Here is a 13,583-nt window from a genome sequence, read left to right on the forward strand (position 1 = left end):
GATTTGGTCATTGCAAAGCAGGGAGACTATATTGAAGGATTGTAAAGAAATATTTTGGAAAAAAAAAATAGTGTGCATTATTTATGAAATGACCCTCGTAAATTGGTAATATGTTTATTTGGTAACAAATTACAAGCGAGATCATCATTTTGATAGTTTGGACTCTCTCCCACCAAGAAAGATGTAATGGATTCCATTGCTCACACATTTCTTTGACCTTCAACAATAAGGATCTTTCATTTACCAACATTGTATCTTCCAGTGTCTTTTGTATCATTACACCTAAATATTTTATACATTCTTCCTTCCAAAGAAACAGAAATGGATCAAGTATTCCCTTTACACAATGAACATTCAATGGAAGAACCTCTGATTTATTCCAATTTATCTTGTATCCAGAAAATTTTCCAAAACAATCAATTCCAATAAATGAGGGATAGTTATGTCAGGATTTATTAAATGGAGTAATATATCATCTGCATAGGCCGAAACCTTATAATCTCGACCTGCATAAGGACTTCCCTGTATATCCTTTACCTGCTGGATAGCTAACAATAATGGTTCCAAAACAGTGTCAAAAAGCAGAGGAGATAAGGGACATCCTTGCCGAACTCCCCTCTTTAAACAAAAACGCTTCAAAAATGTATTATTAATATAAAGTCTAGCAAAGGGGGAACTATACAAGGCTTGAATCATTTGAATAAATCCAGAGCATAGGATCTGCAAAAGTTAGAGGAATGGTCTAATGCCTGGCAACTAAAATTCAATGCAAAGAAATGCAGAGTAATGCATTTGGGGATTAATAATAGGAAGGAACCGTATATGCTGGGAGGAGAGAAGCTGATATGCACGGACGGGGAGAGGGACCTTGGGGTGATAGTGTCCGAAGATCTAAAGGCGAAAAATCAGTGTGACAAGGCAGTGGCTGCTGCCAGAAGGATTCTGGGCTGTATAAAGAGAGGCGTAGTCAGTAGAAGGAAGAAGGTGTTGATGCCCCTGTACAGGTCATTGGTGAGGCCCCACTTGGAGTATTGTGTTCAGTTTTGGAGACCGTATCTGGTGAAAGACGTAAGAAGACTTGAGGCGGTCCAGAGGAGGGCGACGAAAATGATAGGAGGCTTGCGCCAGAAGACGTATGAGGAGAGACTGGAAGCCCTGAATATGTATACCCTAGAGGAAAGGAGAGACAGGGGAGATATGATTCAGACGTTCAAATACTTAAAGGGTATTAACGTAGAACAAAATCTTTTCCAGAGAAAGGAAAATGGTAAAACCAGAGGACATAATTTGAGGTTGAGGGGTGGTAGATTCAGGAGCAATGTTAGGAAATTCTACTTTACGGAAAGGGTGGTGGATGCCTGGAATGCGCTCCCGAGAGAGGTGGTGGAGAGTAAAACTGTGACTGAGTTCAAAGAAGCGTGGGATGAACACAGAAGATTTAGAATCAGAAAATAATATTAAATATTGAACTAGGCCAGTTACTGGGCAGACTTGCACGGTCTGTGTCTGTGTATGGCCGTTTGTTGGAGAATGGGCAGGGGAGGGCTTCAATGGCTGGGAGGGTGTAGATGGGCTGGAGTAAGTCTTAACAGAGATTTCGGCAGTTGGAACCCAAGCATAGTACCGGGTAAAGCTTTGGATTCTTGCCCAGAAATAGCTAAGAAGGAAAAAAAAAAAAAAAAAAATTTAAATTGAATCAGGTTGGGCAGACCGGATGGACCATTCGGGTCTTTATCTGCCGTCATCTACTATGTTACTATGTTATATCCCAAACCAATCCATTGCTTGCATGAAGGTCCATTCTACTCGATCAAAGGCCTTCTCAGCATCCAGAGATGCAGAAAAAGCTGGGTCATCTATTGTTTTTGCCAAATTGGGCATATGAAGTGCCAGTCTAGTATTATTTGCAGAATGTCTTCGAGCAACAAAACCCGTTTGGTGCATTCCAATAATATAGCTAACCTTAAATCCAATAGTTTAGCCAAGATTTTCCATCCACATTAATTAAAGAGATTGGCCTGTGATTCGATACCAACATAGGATCTTTATTTGGCTTTGGCAAAACAATTGTAAGAGCCTCTGCCATTGTACCTGATATCTGATCTTTCGCCAATTGTAATTGATATAATTGAAAAAGATGAGGTAACAATATACTTTGAAAGGATTTGAAAAACTCCACAGTATATCCATACCCTTCTTCTTTTTAAATGTTCAGCTACCTCTCAGTTTTCCATCTTCTCTCAGTCCTTAGCTCGCCCATTTCCCATCTCACTCCTTTCCCAGCCTCCTATTTCCTTCTGTCTACTCCCCATTATCACATTTCTACCACTGTACTCACTGCTCTCTCACTCATCTTGTCATCTCCCTTTTGACCTCATCCACATGGCTTACCACTTTCTGAAACCCCCTCCCTCTCTCCACTGGACAGGCTATAACTCCCTGTCCCTTTCTTTCCATCCCCTAGCATCTTCTTATCCCAGTTCTCTTCCCTTCTGCCCTCCCATGGGTACATCTCTCCTGCTCTATCCCCATAGTCCAACATTTTGCTCCCTCTCTTTTCTATTTTTCTTCTTCCCCATGATGCTGGACAATGAAATGGAGGGAAAAAAAAGAGAGATGCTGCATCTCTCTGCCTTCCATCCAACATTTTTCCCTCCCTCCCATCCCCAAATCCAACTTCTCTCCCTTTCTATTCCCAACTGCCCCCCATCTCATCTCTCCCCCTGCCTGCCTGTCTGCCTCCCTTCCCCAGGTCCACTATTTCTCCCTTTCACTTCCCAATAGTTCTCCCTTCAATTATTACATTACATTACATTAGTGATTTCTCTCTTTCCCTCTTCCTCCACACCACCCCAGGTCCAACTTCTCTTCCTTCAGACCATTGCCCACCATCTCTCTCTCTCTGTCCTGTTTCTGGCCCCATAAGCTCTCCCCCATGCCTAAGCTGGCATTTCTTTCAAAACCCTCCCCCTCTGTACTTTAAAAAAAGAAAAAAAAAAGTCCAGGAGGCTTTCTCGGCCCAGCATGCTCTCCCCCTTCTCTTCGCACCTATGCATTTCTACCTCACTCCTCTCCCACCACCATGTCCAATAATTCCCTCTATCTCCCTCCCTCCTCTCTTTGCCCAACAGTTCTCTTTCTTCATCTCCCTATGTGCACCATCTCTTTCCCTCTCTCAGACACCCAATTCTACCTTGCTATTCTCTCCCTCACCTCAGCATCTCTTTCCCTCACTCCCTCCATTCTTCCATCTTATGGCTCATGCTCCCCTCCCTCTTTCCTTTCTTTCTGTGTCCTAAGTTCATGCCCATCTCTCCTTCCTTCTATTTGTCCTGTTTGTGTTCCCTCCCTCTCAAGTCCCAACACTCCCTTCCTTCTGTGCCGCGGGTGTTTACCTTCTTGCCGGCTCCCTCCTCCGTCTTGTTGCAGTGTTTGCTCAAAGCCGCAGGCAGCGGCTCCTACGCACCTCCCATGTGCCTCCCGCGGCTGATCTGGAAGCCTTCTCTCTGACGTCGTGAATGTCTGAATTCAAGAAAGCATAGGGCAGGCACATGAGATCTCTTAGAGAGAGGAGGAGATAGTGGATGGGCAGATTGGATAGACTATTTGACCTTTATCTGCCATCATGTTTCTATGTATTGAAATGAAGGACTCCCAGTGGTGATGAACTCAAAAACAGTTCTTAAGAAAACATGGGGCAAAAACAGAGGGTATTTCAGGGAGAGAGAATTTTATGTTATTTTCTTTTTCTGTATTGTGAAACTTATCTTACTGGGGGATAATACTGCTAACTCATTAGCATAGATCAACTACATGGCATGGGTAAAGCAGCAAATTCATAAATATTTAGCGTCCATAAGTTGTAGGACTGTAAACTGAATTCAATTTGGGCTGAACATAGTGATAAAATGTAATTTAGTGATTCAGGTATCAGCCTGAAATACCAATATCATAACAAACAACTGAAAAAGTGCAAGAAAATATTTGTAACAAATATTAGAAAGACATAGAAACCTGCACATTTGTTAAATTTGTTTTCTTGGCGTGTTTTGTAGACTTCTAAATACCAGAATTTTGTCTGTTTCTTTTTATCTTCAAGTTAATCATATGCTCATTTGTCCATTCATAGGTCCTTCTCAGAGTGGACCTGGACCCCAGTACCCTAATTATCCCCAGGGACAAGGCCAGCAGTATGGGGGATATAGGCCTGCACAACCTGGACCCCCACAGCCACAGCAACAGAGGCCTTATGGATATGATCAGGTATAGCAGTTGTTAAACAGATCTTTTTGAATATATCAATCTTTCAAATGACTGAATTGGGGCATCTTATATAAGGTTTATTTCTGATTAACCTGCTTCAGAAAACATTATTGCCATTTAAAAAACTGTATTAAGTTAAATATTGCATTTTAGTACCTTAAAGTATTTTGGTTGGAAGAAGAGAGCCTTTCAAACTGCTCATGTTTGATAATATTTATTTGTTTAAAAAATTTCTTACTCTCTCATCCTGCAATTCTGAGTGAGTTACAAAGAACATACAGATTTGAGACAAAGTCAAGAAACTGAAATCAGTGGTATTTCACAGGGAAAAGAATCCACTTTGTTTAGTAAGGTTATTAGAGTAAAATCATAGGTCAGCATCTATGAGTCAGTCTCAATAAACCTGACAATGTGCAGCTGCTGCAAAATAAGCAAACAGGATGCTAGGAATTATTAGGAAAGGGATGGTAAATAAGACAGAGAATATTATAATGCCTCTTTATTTGCTCCATGGTGCATTCTCACCTTGAGTGTTGTACACAGTTCTGGTCGCTGTATCTCAAAAAAGATAATAGCAGAATTAGAAAAGGCTCTAAGAAGAGCAACCAGAATGATATAGGGCAGTGGTTCCCAACCCTGTCCTGGAGGACCACCAGGCCAATCGGGTTTTCAGGCTAGCCCTAATGAATATGCATAGAGCAGATTTGCATGCCTGTCACTTCCATTATATGCAAATCTCTCTGATGCATATTCATTAGGGCTAGCCTGAAAGCCCAGTTGGCGTGGTGGTCCTCCAGGACAGGGTTGGGAACCACTGATATAGGGGATTAAACTCCTCTTGTATGAGGAAAGACTTAAAAAGGTTAGGGTTTTTCAGCTTGGAAAAGAGATGGCTGAGGGGGGATATAATTGAGGTCTACAAAATCCTGAGTGTTGTAGAATGGGTAAGTGTGAATTGATTTTTTCACCCTTTTAGAAAGTACAAAAAACAGAAGACACTCATTGAAATTACATGGAAGTACAGTAAAATCTCGAATTGCAAGTAGCTTGGTTTGTATTAAATTTTAGCTTGATAATCAAGCAATGTCTTGCAATACAAGTATAGATACAGTGTACACACATCACAACTGAGCCGATGGTTCTTCTCTCTCTGACACTGCGGGAGTGTAGTGACTGTTCTAAACGAGCAAAGTCTTGCAATACAAGTACATACTGTATTTTGTATTAAAGTTTTTGGTTTCTGGAACGAATTGTCTGAGTTCCCATTATTTCCTGTGGGGAAATTTGCTTTGATATACAAGTGCTTTGGATTACAAGCATGCTTCTGGAACGAATTATGCTCGCAAACCAAGGTTTGACTGTACTTTTAAAATAAATAGCAGGAAATATTTTTTTGCTCAAAGAAAAATAGTTAAGCTCTGGAGGATTGCCAGAGGATATGGTTACAGCAGTTAGCATACCTGGGGATAAGAAAGGTTTAAATAAGTTCCTAGAGGAAAAGTCCATAATCTGCTATTAAACAGATATTGGGGAAGCCAATATGGAATATAGCATGGAATCATGCTACTATATAGGTTTCTAAATGGGGGTCTAGAGCAGGGGTGCCCACACTTTTTGGGCTTGCAAGCTACTTTTAAAATGACCAAGTCAAAATGATCTACCAACAATAAAATTAAAAAAAACCCACAAAGCACACTGTACGCATAGAAAATGTTAATTATCATTCCTATTCAAGGGTTTTTCAAAGAGGTCAAAGCAGATGACTCTATGCACTGTCACCTCAGTAACAACCATACAAAAATAGACAAATATACCCCCCTCCCTTTTTACTAAACCACGATAGCAGTTTTTAGCACAGGGAGCTGCGCTGAATGCCCAGCGCTGCTCTCGACACTCATAGGCTCCCTGCGCTAAAAACCTCTATTGCGGTTTAGTAAAAGGGGACCTTAGTGTAAAATATAGACAGCAGATATAAATTCAGACACATTTTGATCACTAAATTTAAAATAAAATCATTTTTCCTACCTTGTCTGGTGATTTCATGAGTCTCTGGTTGCACTTTCTTCTTCTGACTGTGCATACAATCTTTCTTCCCTTCTTTTAGCCTGTATGCTTCCTCTCCTCCAGACCTCATTCCTTCCCCCAACTTTTCCTTCCTCTTCCCTGCCCTTTCTTTCTCTCTGCCTCCCTTTCTTTCTCTCTGCCTCCCTTTCTTTTTTTTTCTGTTTCTCTTCTTTCCTTTTGTCTCCCTGCCTGCCCTTTTTCTTTCTTTCTCCCTGCCCTCCCCCAAGCCACTGCCACTGCCATTGCCATCGGGGACCAGGACCCAAACGCCACCAATAACAGGCCCCAAGCTCTCCCTGCTTCGGCCAACCAGCATTCCTCTCCCCGTCAATTCTGCCGTCGGGAAGAGGAAGGCTGATCAGCCCAAGATCGTGATCAACCTATTGGGGGAAATGCTGCCGGGTCCTGCCTTCGCGGAAACAGAAAGTAGGCAGGACCCGGCAGGAAGAAGAACAAATGCTTCACTATCCTGTCTCCCGCATTAGCCCGTAGCGAACGCTTGCTTCAGGGCTCTCAACATGTGTGTGCCGGCTTCCCTTCTCCCCCCCCCCCCTCCGGACATAACTTCCGGTTTCGGAGGGAAGAGAAGAGAAGCCAGCACGCACATGTTAGAGCCCGGAGCATAAGTTCGCTACGGGCTGAATTCTCCAAGCTGTTTTGTTTTTTTTAATGTTCAGCAGCGGCAGATGACAGCTAGGCGGACCGCCCAGCTAAAAGGCCCTAGGGAGAACACTGGAGAGGAAGGCTGATCGGCCCGTAGATCAGGACGGCAACACGAGTCTATCACGAAGCCCGGGATGGGCTCCATGATCGACTCACGTTGCCTTCCTGAGCTACTGGTCGATCGCGATCGACGCATTGGGCATCCCTGGTCTAGAGGATAACTTAGAGTACCTTTATTCAACAATTTTTCTTTTGCACATAAAGTGCTTTGAATTATAAATGGTTTAATTTATTAACCCACTTGTTTTGAACATATGAACAATCACCTAATTTAAAGATAGAACTCATTCCCACAATCTATAATGAGCTTATGGTCCCCCAATGTTGGCTCCGGCTGGAAAGCCACTAAGATAAGTGTTGTTGCTCTTGCATAAAGCATACATTTAGAATAACATATAATCAATGAAGTTAAATAATTTTTTTAAAAACTGTACTCCTCAGTTTAGCTAGTTAGATTTTTAACCATTTTGCTAATAAACATTTCAATAAATTTATAAGGAAATAATTTATGGGTAGGAAGGAGGTTTTGAAGTAAATGATTACATCACATGCATTCAGAATGAGGACTTGAAATTACATCTAAGTTATAAGAGGTTTCTTTACTGAGACTTATGCATATTTATGATACTTCAACCTCATAGATTGTGGGAATGAGTTCTATCTTTAAATTAGGTGATTGTTCATATGTTCAAAACAAGTAGGTTAATAAATTAAACCATTTATAATTCAAAGCACTTTATGTGCAAAAGAAAAATTGTTGAATAAAGGTACTCTAAGTTATCGTCTAGACCCCCATTTGGTTAGTTTGTATACATTTAAGTGTGGGTTGGATAATCTATAAACTGATCCATGTATGTAGTTTGACTATTTAGATTTCTGCCAGATATGTGACCTGGATTGGCCATTGTTGGAAACAGGAAACAGGGCTAGATGGACCATTGTTCTGACCCACTATGGCTGTTTTTATTACAGTCCAGTGGTGCTACTGCCATAAAGGAATTACCCAACTCCATTTTTTTTAAAATGTTAATGAAATAACGGAATCACCATTTGAGAATCATAGAATATTAACTAGCTGGCCAGTGGCATAAAAAGAATTAACATCTGATTAATATTTCAGAGCATATATTTCATGTCTATGCATCAAATGAGAAAACAAGGTTAGAGGCAACTAAATATAAACAATCTGTTATACAATTAATGTTGAAATGTCGATATATTAAATGATGAAGTAACACCAAATGTATTATCGCTTGGTGCTGTTAGGTTAGGTCAATTTAAATGTGAAGTAGTGCACTTGTGCTCTCAAGGATTTCCAATATTGTGTAAAATATTTTTGACTAGTAAGCTGAACTATTGGTTATTGTGCAGAGGAGACTGACAATGGAATATAAAGCTTAGGGTATATTATATGGATGATATCAGATAGTTGTTGATCACTGTGCTATTCTTCTAGTCTAATAATAGCAGCATAGCTGAGTAAAAGAGTGAAAAAAAATATTTGTACTAGTACACTGAGCAGTTAGGGACTGCAATTAGAATAGCAGCATATAAATAACCCGATGGGCTCATTTTTATACAGTGAACTTTTATAACTAGGGTGGGCACTTAAATGGCATTTTTCAAAAGTCACAATATAACCTGTTGCAGGAAAAGAATTGGTGAGAGCAGAAGAGAAAGAGGGAAGGCAGCTGCCACTGCTGTGGTGGTCCTACTGGCTAACAAGAAGCACTGAAGTTGTATTTTGCAGGAGGTGCATCTCCAGCTTTAAGCTGACAGCCTCTAGAGCAGAGGTCTTCAATGCAAGACTTGTGAGCCAGTGGCAGCCTGCGGAGATCTTCTGGGTGGCCTGCGCAGCTGTTCGGGGTTCCTTCTCCCCTCCCTGCAGATGCTCTTTCACTATTCAGGCTGCCTGCAGTGTAGTGAGGTGGCCCGGAAGATTTCCCTCTACTACTGCTTCTCGCCTATGCATGGACAGGAAGCAGTGGCAGAAGGAAAACTTTCAGGCCGCTGAAGGCAGCATGTTTACCTCACTCACACTGCCGGTGGCCCGAAGAGTGACCGTTGGTTGGGAAGAAGGGTGAGCAACTACCAGATCCCGTGGAGGGGGGAATCACCATTGGGGGGGGGGTTACTAGAGAAATGCTAGACTGTGGGGATGGGGAGGAAAAAAAAAAAAGAAATGCCAGACCTCTGGGGAGAGAAGGGGACGACAGAGATGCCAGACCATGGGAAGGAGAAAGATGTTGGATTACTGGAGGAGGAGGAAAGGAAAGAGAGAAGCCAGACCAGGTGAGGGGAAGGAGAGAGATTCCAGACTAAGGTAGGGGAGGGGGGAAGGGAAGGACAGAGAAATGCCAAACCACAAAGTGAGAGGAGGGAAAGCAAGGAGGAGAGATGCCAGACTTTGGGAAGGAAAGGAGAAAGATGTCAGACTACCAAAGGGAGAGAGAGAGAGGGAGGATATGCTGCACAGGGATGGAGAGGAAGGGGAGAGAGAGGGAAGTGCGCAGGGATAAGAGGGATGGGGAAGGGAATAGATGGAAAAAATGCTGTTTAAGAAAAGATGGGAATAGGGGACAAGAAAGAAGGAGGAGATGGTACATATGGATGGAGTGTAGGGGAGGGGAAGGATAGAGAGAGGGGAAGGACAGAGAGAGGGAGGAGATGATGCACGTGGATAGATGGGAAGGGAAGACAACAAAGGTAGGAAATTTATTTTCAATTTAGTAATTGAAATACAGTGGTACCTCAGTTTACAAGTGCACCGGTTTGCGAGTGTTTTGCAAGATGAGCAAAACACTCAGCAAAGTTTTGTCTCGTAAACCGAGCACTGCCCCGATAAACGAGCACTCAGCAATGGTGGCCCAGGGGTGAGTACCTGCCTGCGGGTGCTGCACAGCGATTCGAAAGAGGTGCCTTCCTTGCCTCAGGGTCCCCATGCGGCTGCCCTCCTGCTTCGGTGATGCCTCTGCTGTCTGTCAGCGCTCTCCCGGCTCCCTTCTAATGAGCATGCGCGACTTCACCGCTCTCCTCTCCTAAGTCTGACGCTGCCCCGACAACACACTCACCACATACAAGCACGCAGGATGTATTTAAAATGCTGCTATATTTTCTATGTAAGATAAACAGAAGAACAAAACTCCACACTTCAGTAAAGGCACCAGAAACAGTGGAGACAAGCAACAACGTTTTGGCTGGATGGCTTGCATCAGGAGTCCGGCTTCTGTATCACAAACAATTTTTGTGGCACCCAATATTTGCAATCAGCACACCTTCTGACATAAAACTTACTCGGCAATTTGTAAACAACAAAGGATTAATCATGTGGAGTAAAAGCACTACCACACTAACTGCAACACTTTAACTAAAGCATTGTGGTTAGCACAGTAGTGCTTTCATTCATTCAGTGCCAACAAGTAAGTTTTTTGTTGGAAGGAGTGTTAAATTGTTTGTGGGGTTTGAAAATATTGGGTACCACAAAAGTTGTTATCCAGCCAAAACACAGCCTGTATCAAGACTTTGAGAGAGACTGATTAAAGGTTATTGCGCACTACTGTTTGTTGCTTGTCTGTTTCCTCCACTGTTTCTGGTTCTTCTGCTGTATTTTCTGTGCTGTTGGTATACGTTTATTATGTTTTTATGAGAACTTGACTGTGTCAGTCTTCAGATTGGAACACGGGTAAATTATTTAAAATTAATATTGTGTTCCAATTTTTTTGTTGTCTTGAGTTGTTTTTATAGGCATTTTTCATACAAGGAAGGCTTGCAAAAACCCTAACAATTTTTTTTTTCTTTTTAGGGTCAGTATGGAAATTACCAGCAGTGAAATGTGCATTCCAGAAGCCAGTATCTAGTAGCAGTCATGTTTCTTCAGCAATGTGGATATCTTCCTGCAAAAAACTACCATTCCATCTACTTTTTGGGAATAATCTTGTGGATAAATGGCTGCCTTTTGATAATACAGTCCATATGTGTTAGCTGTAAAAGGCTATATTATCTTTAAAAATAAAAAAACAAGTTCACATCTCTACTCTAGATGGCAACATTGGACAGAAAATAAATCAGTATGAAACAGTTTGCTTGGGTAAACTGTTCTGAACTCACTGCAGACTGCTGAAAGACTGAAAGACACAAACAGCTTTGTATGTTTGGAAGGTTAGGGGGATTTAATATTTTTTCATGGATTCTTTTGTAAGGGGACTAAGGGAATGAAAAGACTTTTTACAGCAGCAATATTTTGTATATTATGTTTTGTGTGTTAAATATGCAAAACAGTACACTACTTACTGTGTGGGATCAGAGCTTCCCAGGACTGCAGAAATATAAATGTGTTATTGCACTGGTTTGAAAATGTATCACGCAGACAAGAAGAATGGGTGAAACACACCATGCACATTTTCTTAGATCATAGTACACAAAAATAGTCTTGCTATTCAAATAAGGCATCAACAGTCTGTAAAAAAAAAATGCATTTTTCCTGTATACTTATTACCGGTTGGAACTGTTTTTTAAAGATTGTTTTTAATTTTTTTAAACCAAAAAAACATGATGTTGGATCTAAAGTGTTTCGTGACAACTTTGCATAAACTGAGCTTTCGGCCCTATCTAATAGCAATAACTAAGGATATGAGAAATTTTAATTTTTCTTTTATATGGCCCAAAGAAGCAAGAAATTTGGTAGGTATTATTATACAAGACAGCAGTTTCGATATAAGTCATGTTTGACCACTAGCTAGATAAATATAAGAGAAACAAGAATACTTCACAACCCTTTATTTCATTATTTTTCATTGTGAAAGAAATTGCTTAAGCCATTCTTTATAATGTAGGCTATTTGACATTGAGCAGTATTGGAAGCAATTTTGAATGAAAATTCATAATTAGAAAATTGAATACCCAATGTCTTTGAGTTGTGTGTAATGCTTGTTGCATGTGAGAGAAGCTGCACCCTTGCCAGTAGCATAATATGCAAACTTGAGATTTGAGAATTTTCTGCCATCATAGGGTAGCTGTATTGTATACATATGTTCAAGAATTTTTGGAAACCTAATATGAAAATTAAACCAGACTGGGGGAAGAGGGGTTAAATTTGGTAGTGTCACTTTCCCTTTGTAACTGGAAGGCAGCAGATACAGTGCATAATATTTGAGTAAATTTTTTAAAAAAATCATGTACATTTATTTAAAAACTTATTTTGCCCATTGTACTTCAAAAAGAATAAAACTCCCATGTCTAATGTTTGTTAATTTAAAAATAGATAAATAAAGACACATCAGGGTTTGAATGGATAAAGCATAAACAGTATTATTGTGATTTGAAATACTTGTTGGTTTTGTGCCAATGTTCTACCACTGTGTACTTTATTGCTGTTTAAACTGTATTTCATCAGTTAATATGGAAGAATAAATTATTTGTCCTTTAAGTGCATGCATCTGTTTTTTTTTAGACTGGACATATCACTTGCACTGTCTTTGTGTGGAGGATTGGGTATAAGGTGGGTTTTATCCATTAAAAGCCCAAGCTGTGGTTGTTTTGGCGGGATTCTATCAAAATGCCTAGGCTATGCACAAGCTAATTAACTGTTCAGTAATGAGCAAAAAAGTGTAGGTTGTTTGCTACATGAGTATTCTTGTGAAAATGAAGTCCATGAGGTTGTAATCAAGATGACTGAATTAGATAAATGAGTTGAGAAAACGTAAATGTAGAGTCTATCATGCTGCAGATATATTATCTCATTTAAAATATGCTCACCTGACATTAAGAAATAATTTGTCTTGTCAACCTATCGTCTGTTAAAGTCTTATTCTCCCTTTAATGGAAATTAAAATTACAATTTTAATAAGCAGAGTTTCCTCTAGGATTTTCTTTCTTGAGACTACCACATTTGGAAGGCTTAATTGTTTTATAACAGTCTTAATTCGTAAAAGATCTTAATTGGTGGTGACAAAAATCACCATATTCCTAGAGTAACTAGTTAAAAGAATAGCTTTTAAGCTCTTGTAGTTTCCTTTATAAAATCTAATATCTTGTTTAGTTGGTAAGTTGTAAACTAGATAACATTCATGTAGTTATTCATTTGCATTACTTTGCCATGGGAAGAAGAAAAAAATGGAATCTCAGTGTGGTTTTGTTTGCAGCTGAAATTTATCTTGCTAAAAAAGTAAGCAAGTGTTGGGTAATAATTAACTATAACCCAGGTAGTGTGATATTGCTTAATCCCAAATCACATATATACAGTATATGATTTTAAACTACCCAATCTTAAAAGGGAGAAAAAGACCTCAGCAAGGCCAGTGTGTTGTTATAACCAGTACACTGTTATTTACCCACAATCCTTGGTCAAAAAACTTCATGTACTATGTAAACCAGCAGGAAAGGACAGTATCATATCTGGTATTGGAGAATTGTCAGAATGTGAAAATGGGCCATTTTGCACGGAATATTTCTGAGAGACATACCTGGCAGGGGAGGACAAAATCCTGACAAACTGAGTTGAGTACTTCTCCCTCACAAATGATCCCTGAATGAAG

At 40.3% G+C, this 13,583-nt stretch overlaps 1 protein-coding gene across 3 annotated transcripts in view; it reads left to right on the forward strand.

The window, feature by feature from the left end:
* The window catches only part of SS18 (SS18 subunit of BAF chromatin remodeling complex), a 145,534-nt gene extending 133,059 nt beyond the window's left edge, over nucleotides 1-12,475 (forward strand). For all 3 annotated transcript variants that reach the window (XM_033933823.1, XM_033933822.1, XM_033933824.1), the window contains 2 exons: nucleotides 4,130-4,263; nucleotides 10,853-12,475. In XM_033933823.1, coding sequence (XP_033789714.1) covers nucleotides 4,130-4,263; nucleotides 10,853-10,879 — 161 coding nt within the window. In that variant the 3' untranslated portion in view covers nucleotides 10,880-12,475. The remainder of the gene's footprint in view (nucleotides 1-4,129; nucleotides 4,264-10,852) is intronic.
* Nucleotides 12,476-13,583: the final 1,108 nt, after the last annotated feature.

Source organism: Geotrypetes seraphini, chromosome 2 (genome assembly GCF_902459505.1).
Source record: "Geotrypetes seraphini chromosome 2, aGeoSer1.1, whole genome shotgun sequence".
NCBI classification, from domain to species: Eukaryota; Metazoa; Chordata; class Amphibia; order Gymnophiona; family Dermophiidae; genus Geotrypetes; species Geotrypetes seraphini.